This window comes from Wyeomyia smithii, chromosome 3, assembly GCF_029784165.1.
Source record: "Wyeomyia smithii strain HCP4-BCI-WySm-NY-G18 chromosome 3, ASM2978416v1, whole genome shotgun sequence".
Taxonomy (NCBI): domain Eukaryota; kingdom Metazoa; phylum Arthropoda; class Insecta; order Diptera; family Culicidae; genus Wyeomyia; species Wyeomyia smithii.
The window spans coordinates 4,817,648-4,839,577 of NC_073696.1; the positions used below are offsets into that span (position 1 = coordinate 4,817,648).

Genomic DNA, 21,930 nt, shown 5'->3' on the forward strand with positions numbered 1-21,930 from the left:
TCGTGAATAAAAAAACAACAGCACAAAATGAATTTTTTGCTCATAGAAACATCTATGCAAAGATTCAGTCAATACAAAAATGGTCGATTGAAATGGTTGCCCGTTTTACCTTTGTTATAATATTACCTTTGTTATATTACCTTTGTTATAATAAACAAAGGTTATAAAATCGGTCGGAAAACGCAAAATAGATCCATGATCCGGAGGACCGAATCGTATATACCATCCAACCAAGAGTAAGAAACATTTACAGCTTTCAGCTCGACGAACTGAGCAATGTCTGTTCGTGTGTATGTGTGTGTGTGCATGTATGTTGTCTGTATGTATGTGCCGCAAAATACTAACGCACCTTTCTTACAGAACGCAATATCCGATTTGAATGATCTTATACGCAAACGGAAGCTACTGTGCTCCCCAAGAATGCTACCGAATGGATTTTTGATAAGTGGCTTAGATTTTAAAATATTGATCAAAGAGTATTTTTTATATGAGACATTTATCTTTTGAGGCAAAATTAATGGCATGGAGAGCCATGTGTTGTATACCAATTTACTCAGATCGACGAATTGTACAATTTATGTATGTTTGTGTATGTGTGCCTGTACGTAAGTATGTGTAAATATGTTGTTTATATGTGTAGTATATTAAAATCGACCCAAAAAAGAAATATAATAAAAAACACTCTTTTTACAGAACGCTTATTCCGATTTTGATGTTCGCATTCTCAAATAAAAGCCCCAGAGCTCTTTGAAAATCATACTGAGTGCGATCTTTTATTAGTTGCTTGAACTGTAGAGTTTTGACCAAAGTATATTTTATAAATTGGCATATTTTACTATCTGGATAATTTTTCTCTCTCACTGCTCTTTCCTCTTATCTATCCCTCTTTTTTCGTATCGCTATTTATTTCGCAAAGGAAAAAAACAATCATCGACAACTTTTCATAATCTTTACACTCTTCGTAGTGCGTCTTAACTGGTGTAAATACATTACCCTTTAGCTTTTTCTTGAAAATTTGAACCAGATTTTAGAAGAAACTGCAATGCTTACTTAGCTCTTTATCTTCCAAAGCTTCCGTGCTCACTTCTTATAAAATATATACTAAATTGTACGTTGAACCTAGATTTGCGAAGAGTAAGAAACATTTACAGCTTTCGGGAGCCAAGCATTGTAGTAAAATCTGTGTGCAAATGTAAAACAGTTAGCGATGCAGATATTTTGAAAAGCTTTACCAAAGATGTATAGACCTATTTACGTACGAATGTGTCAGTGCCACCCATTGAGAAAAACACAAATAAATCGCTGTTTTTTTGCAATGCTACGTTTTGAACAGCTGGAAAATTTTTCAGTTGAACACTTATTTTATGTTTTAAATTTGTGACCGAGAATCTAAAGTAGCATGTAGTAGTATGAACGTAATCGGCAAAATAAGGAAAAAGTGTTGAAGCAACTCTACGTGGCTCTACACGTTTACTAGTGTGCGCAGGTGAAAAGTCACTTATCTCTATGAATGATACAATATGCTCATGGAAGATATAAATCTTGCTTTCTAATTTAAGACTTAGTGCAAACAGAGTATCCATGTTATTCCACTTCTCGTTATCGCAGCAAGATTTAAAAAGTCTTCATTCCGGATTTTTTCATACAGCCTAGGCCTTCGAAAAGAATAATGTTCTCGCCTACACTCTGAAAATCCAAAATTCTCAATGATCGTGAAGAGCCTTCATTTTCAGATAATGCATTTGAGATAGAATCAAATTGACAACTTTCATCAATAGCTATATTTTTTCCTGTATAATTCTGAACTATATTTCGAGAGCAAATTTGTAGAAGTTTGCTCCAATTCTTAAAAAAAAACTTGATGCTGATTCATAAATCTAGGTCCTGCGATTTCTGAAAATAAAGCGAAGTAGAACCGCATTAAACTAACATACATGCTTGCTGTTCGATTATCTCAAAAAAAAAAATAATTGCTTCTAGCCAGCATTTAAAAATTGGAATCATGCTCATGCTCATGCTCATGCTCTAGCCAGCATTCAAAAATTGGTTTGTGATCGAAAAAATAAGACTCATGTCTTACATTCAAAATATTTGCGAAAACCACGTCAAGCTTTAATTCAATGATCGTCTTTGGTTAACGTTCTGAAAATTATCTTTTAAATTCATTTCATTCATTATTGAAATTGGACCTACGTTGGTGTACGGTATACTGGCCTAATAAGTATAAAGTAATAGTTAGTATAACAAAGGTTTCTGCACCACTAGGTGTATTAATTCAAGTTTTTTTTGTTAAATTGCTCAGTTCTAGCATAGTTTCAATCCAGTTCATTTTTCTGTTATTACGTTCTCAATGCGGTTCGCGACAAAAAAAAATTTAAATTCAGCTCCAGCCTAGTTCTAGTTTAAATTAGGTTCTGTTCTTGTCACGTTTCCAGTTAAAGTTGAATTAATGTTCAGACTAATTTCTATCTAATTCCATTACGATTCCAGGTTCCGTTTATTTATAGTCCAGTTTCAGTTCACCCCGACCAAAACCCGATAAAACAATACCCAAAACATATTTAATCCTCATAATTGAAAACGGAACGAAATTAGCGTTTTCCATTTAAAATCGACCGCCCCAAGAAATTAGGTCAGCTGATAGGAAAAGATCACAACAGGTCAATAGGAAACTTCTCTGAAGTGGATGATATCACCGCTACAAAGTATGAAAAAACCCGAACAGGGGCCAGTGCTTCTGGTTTCTGTTTCACAATCCCCTGGCAACGCCCCAGCAGTGATCGAGTTAAGTTGTAAAACTTCTCTCTTCCCGGCACTTTATCGGGGCTGCTTCCGATGCAGAAATCCACCAGGCAGCATAATTTTTCTACACGCATTTCAGAGCCAAACTCCGCTGTCGGCAAGAAGCCGACAAACCGTTCGTTCGCGTAAATATATGAATAAGCTGTTTATAAACTTCTTGCCTCTCCATCGAGCACCGAGCGGCTAGGGAACTTCAACAGAGTGCCACAAGCTGCTTGCCGTCGGGCGCTCAAAGTCGGAGTTTTTAAATTATTCATATTAGGAATCAAGTTTATTAATACAAATCATGTAAACATAGATTACACGAGCGGGTCTTTTCGATTCGGCTGAAATGGGGTTCCGGTGGTAGAAGGGGGAAATACTGGGCTTGTAAGCTGCCGTTGCCCTTCTTTAACTCAAGGAAACCGATGCGACTTTTAATCAGTGTCAGTCTTCATATTTTGTTTATTCAAAAAATGGACCTGTTTGGAAGTCTTCAGTCTTTCCAGCGTGTGAGACTGCTGCAGTTTTCGTCTGCGGGTCGTAGCAGATAATGCACAACTTTATTCACCGAAGATGACTACTAGAATGGTTTGTTACAACCTAACGATGAAGGCCGTGAAGTGATATTGTTTATTTTTAAATGTCAATCAATCAACTGGCCCCGACCGGTTTATTGTCTGTTAATGAATGAGCTCACAGTTGCATCGTTTACTACACTGTGTCGAAGTAATTTGTGAACCATCAATGGAAGTGTATATAATTTTCAATATTAGATTGAACATTAGCTTGTGTATTGATTTTTTGAAGAATCGTTTGTTGTTGAGCCACCCACGCCGCCCCCACGGGGGGGAGATAGAAAATGAATTTTAAATCTATTTCCCTAACTGGCAATAAATTGATACTATGGCTGCTGTGCCGACAGCCGCCGAACGACAAACGAGATGTTGCAAATTTGTGAACACAATATCCCATGCCGTTTCGTCGCACGCTTTCGCATAATAAAATATGCCCCAATTGCGGAAGCCACAGCAAAAGCAATGATCTAATCTGTGGTTAATGATTTTAATGGCCGCTATAAATTTGGCGCTCCTTCTTTGCACCGTGATTTTTTTCGTGACTCATTTCGGTACAAAATATGCATGTGATCCCGGCTTGGGGTTCCCGAGAAGAGCACAATTTGGAAAAGCTAGCGATATTCGATGAATGGTCGTCCGGCATCGCTGTTTATGTGCGAGCGGGAGTGTGATTTCAACATCGGTCAACACGCCCGCTGCAGAAGCGAAACTGCGACCGCCGATCACTTAGTGGATTTATTTGTTCAGATTTGACCAGATTGCATTCTCAGGCGTTTGTTTGTTGTCTTGTCGTATGCGCGCACGAAGGGTTCAGCATTAGCAGCCCTGTGGGTTGAGCCGAAACTCTCTAGTGAGATGCGTGTGTTTTCAAACGCGATGGCCAACACGAGTGCCAACGGGGGCATCTTTGTCCCCGTTTTTTTTGGCACGACCCTAGCCGAACAACGGACGACGGATGGACGGTCCGTGAAACTCGTGAGCAAGATTGTAAACAAGCGATAGGGACGTATTTTAGAAATTTATGCACTTTGTCTGGGCCGCACATTCGATTTGTGGTAGCAGTGGTGCTTGGCACTGTGGGATTTGCGGCGGGAAGATTTAAAAGAGTGTTCCAGTTTTAAGCATCACTTTTCAAAGCAAATAAATAAATTTCGGATGCACAAAAGTGTGGACAATCTTGTGTGTTTAAAAAAATACAATTTATGTTCTGAAAATCTGAACATCAGTAACAATGGGCGTATTGATCGTCTCCCTTTTAAGAGTCTTACTTGCATCGAAGATAATTTGTAGCCACTCAGAGTGGATTTTTGCATCCGCCCAAGTATTTGAAATGCTTAGAATGCAACGTTTGTTTATGAACCGTGAAATCCTCTTTTCAAATGGTTTCAAATTCGGTTTTCAGCCATAAAATTCTTTTAATGTATCTCATGAAGAGTAAACATGGGTTTCCATAACTAATATAATTATTCGAATCATGATATGTCTTAGTTTGTAAGTCTGTCTTGAAGGTTCATAGAGTTTGGAACGTACATTTTTTTGTACATTTTTCTGCATTATAGGGTAAGGAACGGCGCCTATTTTAATCACTCAAAGAAAACGGCCAAACACATGAATTTTGATAATTATCGACAATTTCAATGACTAGAACGAACACTCCGATTAATTTGCTGTCTCACGAATACATAAAATAGTTGTTAAGTTTGCATCATTCACCGTAAATTAACATTCGAGATGATTTTTTTTCATCTCTTTGAATAGAGGAAAAATCTCAAGCGAAGCTAGTGAAGCCAGAAGATAAGCTTCACGACAAATTCAGACAAAATATGGGAAAATGATTAAAAACAAGAGAAGATATTTTTGACGTAGAACTAGGTCTTACTTTAGTAGAAGGGCATGCTGTGAAAAGCGTAATAAGAAATTGCCATTTTGAAATCCATATTTCCAATAGCAATCTAGGAAAAATAGGTCACGAAATCTTTACAAAAGTTTTCAACCAATCACAACTTTAATTTATCTAACTTTAACAATTTAGCAAAAATCATCATTTCGTGTTGGCAGCCGTGAGGTGCAGCCGGTTAGAGCTGAGCGTCTCCAATGATGCTTTGAGGTCTATAAAAAAGACGGTTTTTATAAGGTGATTGAATTTTTCTGATGAAATTGAATGAATCGGTCAAATTTGGCCGAATATACATTTTTTCGATCGAGTTTGGATTTGAATATATTGTGCACAGTATCGGCGTTTAATGAACTTTGTGCACAATTACAGATACCCTAACTGTTAGATATGTTAATATATTCAATAAGAAACCAATGAAAATTTGAGCCTAAATTCAGTTTGAGCAAAATTCAACGATTCACGAATCTTTAAATTCACTCTCTCATAATGTAGCTGAGAACAGATCGTACTTTTTCAAGAATCCGAGGAATGAATTAATAGCATAAAACTACACGGATATTCTCAATGAACATCACAAAATTGTTTTTTTCAGAGCAATCATTTATGTAAATGGATAGTTAAATATTACTAAAGATTTTTTCTGAATAATACTTGCGTTAATAATGCGTTTGTGTCTCAGATACAACTCTATACTTTTTTTTTTTAATTTTTTTCCAATGATGTTAGCAATTGTGTTCTGATTATTTTCGATTGTTTGGCAGTCTTGCTCCTTTTTTTTAAATAAATTTATAAGCCTAATGAAGGCTGCTCATCTTTACTCTCTCAACTCTACTTCTTTCTGTTATTCTCTTTCGTCCTGTTAAATCCATTTTCTGTTTCTTATTTGTTTTCCTTTTGCGGGGCTCTTGCGTCATCGAGGTTCACATTACTTTATCTATACATATAAAAATGGAGTTCTGTCTGTCTGTCTGTCTGATCCATATAGACTTGGAAACTACTGAACCGATAGACATGAAAATTTGTATGTAGTGGTTTTTGGGGCCGTGGAAGGTTTTTATGATAGTATTAAACCCATCCCTCTTCTGAGATGGAGGGCCCTCATATAAATGAAACACAAATTTTTGCATAACTCAAAAACTACTAGGGCAAATGAAGCCAAACTTGGCACGATAATGTATTAGGAAGCAAGAAATATTTCTGTGGTAGTTTGACACCCCTTCTTACTCTGGAAGGGGGACTCCCATACAAATGAAACACAAATTTCAGAATAACTAACAAACTAATAAAGTAAATGGAACCAAATTCAGCATGTGGAGGTTTTTGAGAGTAAAAAGTGTTTCTGTGGTGGTTCGACACCCTTCCCTCTTCTGGAAGGGAGGGGTCCTATACAAATAAAACTCAAATCACTGCACAACTCATGAACTAATAGAGCAAATGAAACCAAATTCGGCATGAGAAGATTTTTGGGGGCGAAAAATACTTTCATGATGGTTCGGCACTCTTCCCTCTTCAGAAAAAGAGGGGTACCATACATATAAAACACAAATTTCTGCAAAACTCGAGAACTAAACAATCAAATGGAACCAAATTTGGCATGTGAAGGTTTTTGATGTTTTCATGATGGTTTGACATCCCTCCCTACTTTGGAAGAGGGAGGGTGGAAAACGTCCGAAAGTGACCAAATACCACCAAAAATTTACCTCAGATACTTTTTTGAATTTTCAAATAGCGACTTCTGGTTTCTGGAGGCCAGATGCCAGGATTTAACTTCACGTGTCACTTTGAAAGTGATGGTGACATCCGGATGCTGAAAAACAGTGAAAATTGACTAAGTACCACCCAATATGTGTATTTCCGGTATCAGACCGATGTTCAGAGGCCAGAAATTTACTCCACACGCCATTTTGAAATCCAAGTTGACGGCTTCCTTTTCTGGAAATCATCTGAAAATGACCGAATATCATCCAAGATGGGTATTTTTAGCAGTCTTGGCATACTCATCGTGTGTAACAAAGAGGATCATATAATTTGCTCAGAACACCGAAGCATGTTGAAAAAAAAAAACGGATGAGTTGATTATTTTTTTCGCACGCTGGGAGAAAATGCACATTGTGTAAAGAAAGCAAAATACGCAACATCAGAAAGCTTGTATTGTGAAGAGTAAGCGCATAAAGCTCCCGCAAAGAGACTTTCTGGATTGCAACTGATGAAATATAGATAGCGCACATTTATTGCTCATTGATAAGGGCACTTTGATGAAAATTCTAGCTAGTTGAAAACTTATCTGGCTGTTTCCTTAATAAAGTATTTTGTAGCGTTTACGTAGGGCTCTGTGCTATGAACACTGTGTTATGCTCACTGAGTTTTTTTTATTATCACGGTGTAGGTCTATGATAAATTCAGCCCAGACACAGTTGATTTATTGAACAGCACACCGCTTTGGCTCGCCTACTCAAATGTGTAGTTATATTCCACGCTTCATACGCGTAAAGGCACCGCTCAATAAGGTTGTGCATTTTTTCTGCTCATCACAATGCCTACTAAACAACTGATGTGATGCAATTCATGTGTTGATAAATGCACAATGATGAGTGACTGGACAAGACTGATTTTTAGAATCGAGGTGACATATAAAAGCTAAAAGGCAAGGATGTTCGATAAAACCAATCATTTCAAATGACTTTTATTTTGAGTTGAAACGAAAAAACGGGCGGAACAAAGTTTGTCGGGACAGCTAGTTTTTTTATAAATATGGTGGCGAACCAGTCTGTGGCTGAAAGCCACCTTAATAAAGCAATAAAAAAAGTGTTAGATAAATTTGCCTCTTCAATCTCGCTTTTATCTCTCTCTCCTTCTCTCTCTCTCTCCCCTTACCCCTCTCTCCTTTTCTCTCCTCATCTCTCTCTGTCTATCTCTCTCTCTCTCCTTTTATCTCTCTTTTTCTTTCCTTCTCTTTTTTTTCTTCTCTCTCTCTCTCTCTTTCCTTCTCTCTCCTATTTTCCCTTCCCTCTTTCCTTCTCATTTGCTCTTTCTCCTCTCTCTTTCTCTCTCTCTCCTCTCCTTCCTCTCTTCTCTTTCTCCTCTCCTCTCTTCTCTCTCTCTCTCCTCTCTTCTCTCTCTCCTCTCTTCTCTCTTCATTCTCTCACCTCTCTTCTCTCTCTCCTCTTTTCTCTCTCTATCTCCTCTTTTCTCTCTCTATCTCCTCTTTTCTCTCTCTCCTCTTTTCTCTTTTTCTTAGTTATCATTTTCATAAATCGTACTGAATTTCTACCACTGATATCCTGACATAGATTTTCTCATTAAACTTTCTTTCTTTTCAATCTCTGTTCCTTTTTTTATTCTCTCTTTCCTCACTATGTATCTTTGTCGACTTGTTATCTTCGTTCATTGTTTTACGTTTCTCACATTAGATGTTTTGTGTACTTTTCTTCTTTTATTTCTCATTTCATCGTGAATAACTACTTTTATCTTAAATTTATTTTACTCTTATTCGTATTGTATGCTCTATAATATGGTACATCTTTTATTTCCATTTCAGTTTTTCTTCCTTTGTCCTCTGCGTCTTCCTGTGACAATTCCCTGTTACGTTTGCTTCTGTCTTTTTCTCTCCTTCTTTTTGGTTTTAATTTTATTTTTCATGTTTACAAAGCTTGGGGTTCAATGAGTTTACTAAATAATTTATTACTTACTGATCAATTTATTAAACTATTTCAATCACTTTTTGACAGGGTACAAAATCAATCAAAGAAATAGTTATCGGTTTCCGTTATACTCTACTAAATTTTTTGGAAATAAATATTGAAATTCAGTCCGCAAATATATATTTCGACTGTGACGTACAGTCTTCCTCAGTGCTTATGTGGACTGGTAAAGAGCAAAGCGTAAATCCTGTTTTTTTATTTGTAGTAGGTAAAAATGAAAATTTAGCACCCTTAATTGGAGTTAGGTAGGGAATTATGCGGTCGATTGTTTACCGTACCATGTCTGGGGTTTTTGGGAAGCAGATTGAATAGCCATGAGGGGTGATTACCTGCGTCTTTATTGAGAAGCGTGCATGAGTGTTGTTTATAAATTTCTAAACTTTCAGCTACGTCTAATTTCCATAAATTATTAACGGGGCGGAGGAGGTGAATGTTATCCGAAGTTAGTGGATGTTCCTCGTTAAAAATATGTTCAGCCACTTTTGATTTGAAATGGTGTGGTGGGGCATTTGTTGAAACTTTACTTGCTTTGGTCACTTCTGCGAAATGTTCTTTGAAACGTATCCCTAGGTTACGTTTAGTTTGTCCAATGTAAACCATGTCACAGTGACTGCATGCAATTTTATAAATTCCAGCTTTGTTCAGGGTATCAATAGGGTCTTTGGTAGACCCTAATTTTGTTTTGAGTTAAGTATTTCTACTAGTGTAGACAATATCCATCCCAAATTTTCTAAATTTTGAACGAAGTGGGCGTGTCAAGTTAACGTCATATTCAACGGCTACCCTTTTCAGATCTTCTGTTATTGGGGTGAGTGTTGTAAAAGATTTCCGAATTTGAGCACGCTTCTTTTTATCAACAATGGCTTGAATGATACTTTCATTGTAGCCATTAAGTTTAGCAATTTCGAAAATATATTCCAGTTCCTTTTGCTTGGCTACTTCACTTAGAGGTACAGTTTCCATGCGGTGGATCATATGATGGAAGGATGCCATTTTATGCTGGAAGGGATGGTTTGAAGTGTTAGGTATTACCCGTTTTGTATTCGTGGGTTTCCGATAATGGTTTCATTTGACGTTACGGCCTTATTTCCTAGCGTTCCAGTGAATGAAACCTTAAACCTTTTAGAGGACTGGCTTATTTCCCAATATTTTGAAATTGGAAAGGTACTGAAATTCATTCAAATTCTGAGTAGGATTAACATGTGGTAGGCTATCGGCTCTCTTATCGTCAGGTTTTACCTATTATCGACAGGGGGTAAATGATGCCGAAGATCGTTAATTTCTTGCACAATGTTTCTTCATAATGCAGAGTACCTCCCTGCAAAATATTAGTTCTCTATGAACTCCTTAACCCCCCGGAAGATAATAGGTAAAACCTGACGATAATTAAGCCGATACCCTATATGTTTCAATTCGTCTTCTGTTCTCAATATTTCCATATTTACATCTATTATTTTTCAAATTTCTAGTTTCATTTGTTTTATTTTGGATCGCGTAGATTCCTTATTTCTGGGCCGATTTTTAAGCTATCTTCATTTTGAATTGTTTAGTTTTGTTTATAAAATTTCGAGCACAGTACTATACAAAAATGAAAAGAACTTTTGACACGCCATATTATATTTTTTTCGCAAAATCACTGCACAAAAATTGAAAAAAAATGGTGACCGAGACAAAATTAGATAATGCAGTCTAAGCTAGAAAAATTACTCAATGCACGATATGATAACTCGAAATAAGATAACGACTAAGCGTCCACTTTAAATAAAGACAACACTAAGCTTAGTTAGGAAACATACATTCTGTCCAGTAAATAAACCCCACCGTTCGATGTTCAATAACGACACGATGTACAGCAAAAGAATTAAAATATTCCGCAAATTATTTGCATAAACAGAATTATCTCACGTACCCATCTTATCGGGACTAGCCGGTAAGTGGTATGAATGAAAGCAATTTTATAATTTGACCACTACTCAATTCTCCTTAGCACAAATGTTTCAACCCCTGCCTCCGTGGGTTACAGACAACGCACTGGTCCCTACGGCTATCAGACGATCGGTCTAGTCACGCACGGCTTAACCTAGAAAAGTGTAACCCAGAGTCACCTCCCAGGAAGTCTCGAGATTTCATCGCGTCGTCAGTTTTTTTTTCTCTTCATCGACGCCTTGCATCACGTGTCTACCGTCGAACGGTCCCGATGCCTAAGAATGCAACCATTTTAGACGTGCATTTTTATAAATACACTAAATGAAACCATGGGAATCCAAGTCGCGTGCTCAGTGTAGGCCAGGCGAGCTGGAAATCACGGAACGCTGTCTATGTCTACACTGGCTGACGGTGATATATGTTTGTTTGGAGAAAATTGATCTGTCGCAGTAAATTGCGGCGACAGACGCTGACTGTAACAAAGCTAAAGAAAGACATTTAAATTTCTGCTCAAATAGGAAGTAAACACGGTGACACTAATGAAGCTCTTACGTTTGATCCGTCGAGCCAAATTGAAATGATTCCGACGAATGCATCGTCATTCTGGTAGGAGGATTACCCTTCAAGAGTTTTCACCATATGTGCGCTTGGTATTTTGCGCTCTAGAGTGACACATTCCGCGAATAATTCGACGGGAGTCAAATCGCGATGCGATCCTGCGAAGGAAATGTGATTCGGAAGTGCTGGTAAAAAAAAAAAACGTTGCTACTGGTACCAACGTCAGCTGCTATTTTTTTGGTCGCTACCTGCATGAATTTATGATTTTGCTTACCCTGCAGTATTTTCTTTCGAGCGCAGATTGCAGACGGTTGGGATGGGAAATTGTTTGGCAATAACTTACCTGAAATAAAAAGAGAATAAAAGCTTATGATTACGGAGAATTTGATGGATTCCATACGTTAAAACAATGGCGCTATAAAATTCATTTTTTTCACAAAAATTCCTCGCTTGTATGATTAATCGTCATGGAAGGATAAGTCACTCCCGAACCAGACGGAATACGTTCGTTCTGGATAATTTAGGAATAAATCATTTAGCCTGAGGCAACTGGTTGGATATGACATCTGTTCCGCACATTAGTCAAACCTTCGCCTTCCACATTCGGTTCCACTTTCTCGGTGTCGGTTTTCTGTGAATTTCACGAGCACTGCTGATGGCATGTGACATCCCCGGTGTCTCGCAGAAATAAAACTTACCGATGCGATGATGTGACAACTTATTTGCATACGATGTTTATCCAACCTAGATGTAACAGTTGTTCAAAAATTTACTCCTACGTTGGGCCTAATTGGCCCAAAGCACTACAGTCCGAGGTGTAACTTCAACTCAAAGTTATTTATTTTAAGCAGTGTCTATATGTTTTGAGAGATTTTATGTATCTACATTCATCATTCCCTCAGACGATATATCCAACATAGTTTGTCAGTGAAATGAATACGTAACATCTATCATATACTCGAAAACCACGGCTTCAGAAAATTTATTCGATTTGAAAGCATTGAAATCTCAAAATTTTCTCGAACTTTTTCAACAGAATAAAGTCAATAAACGAAGCTTGGTAGACTTATGAACACTTTTCCAATATAATTGCCACTATTTCGTTCGAACCACTCTTTCCGGTGTTCGACAAAGTCATACTGTTGCGAAACATTCGCGAAATTTATTGCAGAGCAGCAAAAGGATCGCATAGTAAGCGGCGATGTGTGAAAAGAGCAAAGGAGAAGCATATTTCGCATTCGGGTAGGCGTTAATAGCCAGGGTATTGCTGAGCTCCCACATGTCAGGTGACGATAGCGGAGCTCCGTCCGACCTAGCGAACCTATACATTAGAGAAATGACAAGACACTCACCGTTAAGGCAACTGTCAACATCAAAACGAATAACGGCAATGCAAAATGATACAACTCGCCCGTTTTGATATTGACAGTTGCCTTAACGGTGAGTGTCTTGTCATTTCTCTAAAGTATAGGTTCGCTAGTCCGACCCAAGCAAGGTTGTGTGAAATGGGTTGTAAAATTTTACACTAATTATGTGACGAAATGAAACGGGACCCACTTGTTAGACGATTACGTCAACTAAGGGGTCTTAGCCGGCGGCATTTGTTAATGATGTTTCCATTTGCGCATCTGTGGAATGCAATTTATTTCACTGGTATTCATGAAATTTCTTTCTACGGAGCTTGTGGCACACTTGTAGAAAAAAAAAAAAACAATAGAATACCTGATACAATCACAAATTTTACGCTCAAACATTAAGTCGAACTCACTCACAAACGAAAACAAAACTCACTACTATTCCCCGTCTATTCCAGCGCAGCCATCAACTCTGGGAAAAGGCAAACAAATGACATTCATTTGTTCAATTGACACATCTATTTTCTAAAAGCCTCCGTAACTGGCGGTAGACAAAAGAATCGAACGCCAGTCGTACCGACCGGTTCCCCAGTGCCGCCGGGCTTCCACACTCAGTGTAAACATCGTTTTATCGACTTCCGGTAGGCAAACAACCGTACACACACACTCTCACTGCCCCCTCGCTGGCCCTCTCGAAAATCCTGATGAAATATTACCTCCGCTTTTAGTTCCAGAAAGACGCTGCCACCACTGTTGTCGATGCCGACGTCGCCAGCGCGGCTAACTTTGATGGTAAAAATTTCCATCATCACTGACTGCATCGTTAGCCTTCACGTATTGCTATTGAAGGAGGAATTTTCAGTTCATTGGCCGTGACTTTCCCAGTTGGCCGAATGACGGCGCTAAGCTAGTCGAAATCTCTATATTCACACCCCGCGCACATGGAAGCAGTTTAAATTTATCGCTAGCGCTTGATTAGAATTATCATTCGTCGCAATGAATGCGCCATTCGCTACAGACATTTAGTTAGTGGGTGGTAGAACAACAATAACAGTTTTGTTTACGATGTACGTGATGGGTAGTTTGATTTTTTCCTCACAACACATGACAATCATATTTTTCTTTGAACTCAAAACCGGGGAAATTCGATGACGGACACTTTGTGACGGTCAGTTCCGGGAACTACTTAAAATAAATCGACTACTTGGCCGATGGCTATACCATTCCGCTGCACCCCGACGAAAGACGAATGAATACTGAATGGTTGAGTTTGTTATGGAAAATGTTACTCGTCTGTTTTTTTTTCCTAAAACGATGACAGAGCATTGAAAAGATTTATGATGCTATGCTGCAGGTTGTTTGTTGGCACATTTCTTCACGTTGTATTTGTCTGTCTGAGCTGCAAAGACACTGCTGTTATCTAATAAATATTTGTCAACTTAGACACTTTCTGCTCTTAAATTTGAACAACACCAAATAATGCGCTTCAGAAAAAGCAGTAAATACCTCTTTTCATATGACATTCCTCTCTTAAGCTGAACTTTACACAAACTTGTACACAATTTGATAATGAGGAAAAAAAATCGTGTGCGTAAATTTGTGAGTTATTTATAGAGAGCATCGTGGACACATTCTGAACCTTCAATCCAAACTACCAGACGTGAGGTCAGTTCGAATATGCGAATATGCAGGTCACGCAGCTGTTCAAAACGACAATGATTTAGCCATGACCGAATATGTTTATATTACCCTCTGGACTGAAATAGGTAACACAAAGGAAAGCAATCTAATAAAATATCAACTTGAGCTACGGTGGCCGGTAACACCTGCAGCGATAAAAGATCGTTTGTTTGATTCCAGATAGACTGGTTATTTATTAAATTTTGTCCTAATCTTGATTGTAACTCACAGCAGCTTTGCTCTATAGATTCTAATGATATTCATTGTCAAAATTTATATTCAAACACTTCACAATCATCGGCTTTGTGCTTGTTGTTGAAAACACATCTGAAGAATCATATATAATGCAGGCGATTTTTTCTTGAGTCTGGGTTTTGTTTTCCGTTACCAAAATAGATCTTCAATCCGCGTTCGCTACGGGTTTGCTTATCTGTTCACGTGTGGGTAGGCTTTTCGCTTAGATTTTTACCGATATTAAGGTGAAACGGGATTGTGGTCTTTTCCTATACAATTTTGAGGTTAGAGTTTTTTCTAGTTTTGTAGTTTGAGCGTAAACAAAAAACGGCTTCCACTAAATAAACAGCACTCATATTGCTACTTCAGGCATGCAACAGTTGTGAAAACAATTAATAAAAGTTTCATGTACGTAGTCTTCATAAATCAACAGAAAATTAGATTGCAAAATTCGAGTTGATCGCGACCACGTCCCGTTTCACCTTAACACAAAACTAGTTGTACGGAAATAAATTCCTGTTATCGACATTAAGCTGCACAATCTTTATTTATTACTAGCCGAACTGGCAAACTGTGTATTGCCGAAAGTTGAACTAAAGCTCGGTTGAAATTAAAGAAGCGTTGAAAAATACTCATAACAATTTTTGCTCTATAAATAAAATAAGCTCATGATTAAATTTTTCACAAAATTCTGACATAAATAAATTGTAACAAATTTGACACTGATTGCCCTATCCAGAAAAATGAGAAAACAAATTGAGTTCGCAAAACTGTTACACATAAATATTTGTTCTTTTTTCTATTCCGTAAAAATGGTTCGTATGACAAGTTCGCACGAGAACGAGAGTTAGAACCTTAGAATGAGAGGTTGTAGCAGGAAAATAATCATTTTACACAGGATTCAACTATGACGCTCAACTATGAAAAATGTTTCCCGTTTTTGAGAAACAGTATTCTATTTGAAATACCAAAAAATAGGCATAATGTTTTTGTTATAATTCTAGTAATTATCATTTCCCAATTCCAATTTGACAATATTTCAACTGAACAAAATCTCATTTGAAAAATCCCTTTTTGCACTTTGCATTACCTAGGGGTTTCTTTTTATTTTATTCTTGTACAGGGACCGACAATTGAAGTGCTCGTCGGCGAAGTCGATAGGGTTCAGACTCGGTGAACTCGTCGTTATGTATTTTGACTGATCTTCACTTCTTCAGGGACAAAAAGCAGCGAAGTCCTGCCATTACCCTGCAGGGCTGAAAAATTCCAGCGCATTTGAATGAAAGTGAAAAATAGCCACCATAAACGTAAGAGCTATTTTACCATCACAAGAAAATATTTCGCTTTCATGCAATTTTCACTCTCTCTTCCTCCGTTTTTTTCGTCATTCGTAAAATAATGAAAGTCAACTGATCCGTCAGGCGCAGTGAAAACGTGTTCGTTTAATTTTCGCTGTTTCAGATTTTCTGAAAATTTATTTCTCTGAATTTCATTGTGTGAACTATAATGTTGTAAACTCAGTTTGTGTGCTGTACATTAGCATATAGTCGCATTATGCTTGATACAAAAAATACTGCTACGAAAAGAAATTTTAGCGTTTCATTTCGATAACGACAGCAAGCGTCACGTTGATAACGTCATTTTCGCTTTACCGAAGGAACGGTGAGTATCATTTGGTTGGGTTTTCAGAAGATTTTATGTCGTGACCGTGAACGATGCGCGTGAATTATTTCACCGGAGTATGACAGTTCATTTCAAGAATGAAATTGCAGTGTGTGCCCTTTCTAACGCTGCGCTGTAATTTTTATTGAATTCCGGTAGTTAAAATTATTTTTATCAGCCCTGATGACGGGTGATTCTGGCTCAAACCAGCACCGATGTTGTTTTCTGTCGCTTGGTGGCTGTTAGTAGGTCGACATCGACATCGTTTTCGTGATCTTTCTGATAATCAAACTCTGTCGTTCTGCTATTCAAGAACAGTTGTACGGTTAAGAGATTCTCGTCGGTATTCTCCACCCTTCTTTTCGCGGCCTCTTTATCAGCACCTTCGCTCTTTTTGTCTTTTGTGGGGTTTGGTTTGAAGTTTATCTCACGAACTATGTCCTTTTCCCGTTTTCCAGTTCAGAACATAGTAATGTAGCAGTTCACTCGCTGGACCCTTTATTTTGTTTATTGTCTTTTTACTTTTCGGGTTTAAAACTACTTTGAAATTTGGGAACTGTATTTGAAGGAGATGTTGACTGCTTTGACATATGATTTGGCTATGTATTGACAGATTAACTCGCGCAGTTATAAACATAATTATGATTGAGGAACTGGAATATTTTTGATGAATATATTCTAAACTTTACTTGTGATTTGCTTGCTTTGCTTTGAAATTGCACAGAGAATCACCGGCCGATTTGGGACTATTTTACCACTTATGGCTACGTCCTTACGGTCAGATTAATGAATAGGAAGCAAGTGTACTAACCGTTGTTGCCAGAGATCGAATTCACTTCTGCATCTCTAACGATTGTTACGGAAAAGGAAGGTACTTTTCTACACCGTGGTAAGTGCGGGTTTTTTTTAGTTTTTACCCTTCCCTTGGCACTATTGCTCTTCTTTATCGAGGCTCGGTAATCACCCAGCCAAGTATTGATATTATTTTTCGTTTGAATTAAGCGCTAGGGAAGGTTTAAAATGGTGGGATGGGAAGAACCTGGAAATAAACTGGTGCTTAAAAGTCTTTCTGACACCGAACAGTCTGATTCTACTAAGACTCGAACTCATGACCAGCGGACTCTGTAACCTTGAGGCTACAAACTCGCCAAAATTTATTTGTATTTCAATCAAACTAATTTAATTTTATGGAAAATTAATCAATCTCGGCATTACCTTAAAATAACTCCACTACCATTTTTACCTAGACTGCATATCGAAATAATTTGTATTATAGTCTTCCTCTGTGCAAATTGTAAAATTCTTCGCTGCATTCTTAAATTTCATACTCTTCGGTTTGATGGTAGAAGGGTAACTGTCGAAGTTGAAACCAAAACTGCAGATATCATTAGTTCTATCATCTAGCGTTGTTTTGACCAGTTCGTCATTCGGTTATATGATGGCAATTTTGGTCCCGAGTTGCCTCGATAAACGTTTTTATAAGCAATTCATGACTAAAATTGCCATCATAAAACCGATTTAGCTCACTCTCACCGCGCTGTTTGAAAGCAGCAGAATGAATGAAACATATCTTTCTGGCTCGCATTCCACAAGCGCATAACCACATAACGATACAACCATTTGTTTTGATGAAAAAAAAAACCTGCGTTAAATCGAAGTACTTTTTGGCCACTGAAAATAGTAATGTACTTGAATTTTAGAGGTTTTAGATGTGTGTTATATCGAGAAGAAACGCGTTTTCATGAGGCTGACAAATAACGGGTGACAACTAAATATTTGGATTTTTTAGAGGCTCTCTTACTCCACAACAAACACGCTCAGAGAGAAATGAGGGTATATATATGAAAGCTTTCTCTCTCTCTCTCCTCTTTATGCCAGTATTTTTTGTTTGGTTTATGCATTCCCAGTTCTGTTCAAAATGGCGTCGAAACAAGGAGAATTCCGCAAGCGCATTGTACAAATCGCTTATACTAGTGCTGGGACTTTTAACCGTATATACTCGTGATCCGGTTATCCGAAGCTCGGATTACGGATGGGTAAACGAATACTATCTGGATACTCGGATATCCGGATACTGATAAAATATTAGTCGGATATTCGGGTATTCGGATATTTACTATCCGGATATCCGCAAGTTTTGTTCTGTCTTTTGAAGCCCCGTCTAATAAACGTAACACGAAAAATGTTTTTTTTTTCACAATCTCCCACCTCCTCGTAAGTAATTATTTACGTAATTCTCTTTAAAATATGTTCGGATACAAAATCTGGATATCCTGTCGGATATTTTAATCCGGATAGTCCCAGCGCTAACTATGAACTGCACAACAGTTTAAGCAAAAAGTTCACGGTAAACCTTCTTGAAAGCAAAATCTTCCGGTTTCGACTGAGATTTCCGGCAAACCTCTATATCTATAAATCGCCTGGAAGGTAATAGAAGACTGGCAAGAATAGTGGGCAGAAAAGGACTTTTTTCTTTTTGTCTAAAGCATGGTTAAAGCCTAATGGTATGGCTATCAATCAAATTGTATACCATACAACCACTCAACTCAATTTGTACCACAAATACGCAACTCAACGAATCTACTTTACTGTCATATAATCGAAGAATTCTTTGGGATTTTTAGTTCCTTCGGGGCGAAAATAACTGGAAATCAAGAAATTGTTAACAGTTAATTGGTAGAATCAAAAGATGCATTGAAAAAGCGGACTTGAAGGCCGTACACCGCTCTTGTTCCCGCATCATGAGAAAGCCTCGTCGGAAGGCCGTATCTTTATGAGAAATATATCAGTTTTTATTCAAGCTCATGCACCATTTTTGACAGTAGTAGAAAAAAGAATCCAAATTTTTCAGTTATCAGTTGTGGTGGTGATTTTGGTTTTTCATAAGTGCATTCTAATGAAAACAAAAACAGCGAAAAATGTAACTAACGTTTGCATTTAAAAAATGGACAAAAATTGCCGATTTTTCATGGGTTTAACTTCACACGCACTGACGTAATTACCTATGCAGCGTCAATCATAGTAACCCATGAGTCAGCAGAAAAAAACTGACAGCTATATCAGTCGAACTTTAACCGTGGTGGAGAAAACGGTGAAGCTACTCCGTTCACTTGTTCCATGAACGGTACCCTGCCGCGTCGAAAACGGCCATCGTGTGGCTCTTTGTGGACACCGAATACGCCCGTTCCAGCATCTACATCATCTTGGCGCTATTGGACAACATTCAGAGCATCGAATGAAAGCCCGGTTCCGGATGCTTAAGTGGAAGACCGAGGAAAAAAGTGGCTACATCCCTCCGTGCGCTTGACCGGGAGGTCGGTGCAACTGGCCAAATAGTGAAAAAGTACCTGGCGAACATGGACATACATGTCAGGAATCGGAGCTATGGATGGCAACGACTGGCAGGGCAGTTCGTATTTTACTTCCCCCGGCGAAGGAATTTAGCTCCGAAGCGAAGTTCATTTCACACACCAAGTTTCCCACAGGGTGCTTCTGTGGCTTACAATCGGCGACAAGGGGATATCAAAGCCGCTCTGCTTTCGTTCCGAACTGGCCATGAAGGGGGAAGTTTATAGTACGAAATGCTTGCCGGAAGTTGCGTTGCTCATCAAGAAATTCCATAAGGGCGAAGACGCGGTGTTCTGCCCGGATCTGGCCAACTACTCGAAACGATTGTTAGAGGAGATAGCGTGGCTAAATATCGATGTGGTATCCAAGTCGGCGAGCCCACCCAACATCCCCCAGCTGCATCCCACCGAGAACTTTTGGGCAAACCTGAAGGGTAAGATCTACTTCAATAATTTTGTTGCGGAAACTGGGGAGGAATTGATAATTGAAACGATGAAAGAACTTTAAAACATGCCTTCACGCATATTGTCGAGCGCCATGGCGGATGTTTTGGTTAACAGCCGGAAGGCTGCTCGCAAGGGTGTAGAATTTTTTGACAAGTAAACTAATACAATCACTGTCCATGGGAAATATATCAAACTCAACTATCTATCTTTATTTTAAACGTTACTTCTCGTACTAGGAAACCGTTTGATTTTCATTGCGTCAAATGTACTGAAAATTTATTACTCTGAGTTTTGTTGTGTGAACTATAGTCTTGTAAATTCGGTTTGAATACCTTACAGTGGCATTACGCGACTAGTGAGGATTGGGAAAACACTAGCCCAAAAGAAACCGGCTCCAAAACGTCCGCTCTTAGAACAATTTTGACGTTTCATTTTGATAAAGCTTGATGTTTGATATTTAGTTTTGCTTTACTAAAGGAACGGTGAAGATCATTTGATTGGATTTTCAGCAAGTATTATTGCGTGACTGTGAATGATGCGCGTGAAATATTTCATCAGAGTATGACAGCTCGTTACAAGGGTCAAATATTGAGTGTATCTACAGGTGTTGAAAAAGATTGGTTGTAATTTTCGAAGAATTTCCCAAGTGAAAATAATTTTTATCAGCGCTGATCAAAATATTTACATAATTTGGCTGTGAGAATCGAAATCACAGATATTTTATTTTATTAATTTTATAATCTACACTGTTTTATTTTCGCTGCGAAACGAAAACGAATTCGACATTATTTGGTCGGCGTGCGACCAGACCGAACTAAGCACCATTTTTTTTAAAGTATAGTTAATAACCCCTAATAACACCGATTACTCGAGATAATATTTAAGGCGCTTGGTTCGATTTGGCGGCACGCCGATTATTTGTAAGTCATAAACACGTTTTTGCTTACTTGACATCCATCTTGACAACGACGCTACACGTCGCTTAATTTCGCAGGCCTGCAAACGAAAATGGCAAAAACCGCATCTTCACTGTCTCAAGTTGTAGCTACCCTCAGTGTCAGCGCGTGACAATTGTCATTGAAAGTCCAGTCATTGAAAAAAATGAGATGTCTGATTTAATATCTAAATTATTTGATTTAAGCCAATTCATTGGATGAAGTCGACAGACCATATAAGCATCTACATTCTCAACCGCGTAACATTCGCTAAAGCAACACAGCGTGTGCGAAAATCACAGAAATGCTGCTAGCTCAACAATCACTGTCAGCTGATTGCAGCTGAAAGTCTCTTTCATTCCCAGTTCGTTCGTTGAAAATTTAAATTCAAAGATTTCAATTTCAACTTAAAATCCTTTCATGACAGTGAAAGTTTGCAGCGCTGATTTGTATTATTTCAATGGCATATTAACCTAACGCAAAACACAACGAAACGAAAATGAAATAAATCATTCGAATCCGATAATTTCGAGATATGTCGTGATATATGAACACAAACTTCTTTTTGATTACTCAAGTTCTGATAAAATTCTAGTGTAACTCAGCAAATCAAATACACGCTTTCCATTGTACGGTAAGTTAAACTATTCGATTTTCTGATTTGCACGAAAATATAAAGTAATAACGAGGATTTCTTATTTTAACTTTTTTAACACTTTGACAAAAGCTTTTGATATATTTGACGTTTTTGACATGTTCTACATCTGTGTTATTTCCGACATTTTTAGCATTGAACATACATTGGTGAATAGGTGTGAAAAAAGCTCGT

At 38.0% G+C, this 21,930-nt stretch overlaps 1 protein-coding gene across 4 annotated transcripts in view; it reads right to left on the reverse strand.

Annotated features, from left to right (window-relative positions):
• LOC129733305 (facilitated trehalose transporter Tret1-like) overlaps positions 1–21,930 on the reverse strand; it is a 235,512-nt gene that overhangs the window by 106,558 nt on the left and 107,024 nt on the right. The window contains exon 1 of one of the 4 annotated variants that reach the window (XM_055695074.1): positions 13,513–13,613. The exons of the other annotated variants lie outside the window; for them this stretch is intronic. Coding sequence (XP_055551049.1) covers positions 13,513–13,605 — 93 coding nt within the window. The 5' untranslated portion in view covers positions 13,606–13,613. Of the gene's footprint in view, positions 1–13,512; positions 13,614–21,930 lie in introns of those variants that run through there. 4 annotated transcript variants of the gene reach the window in all.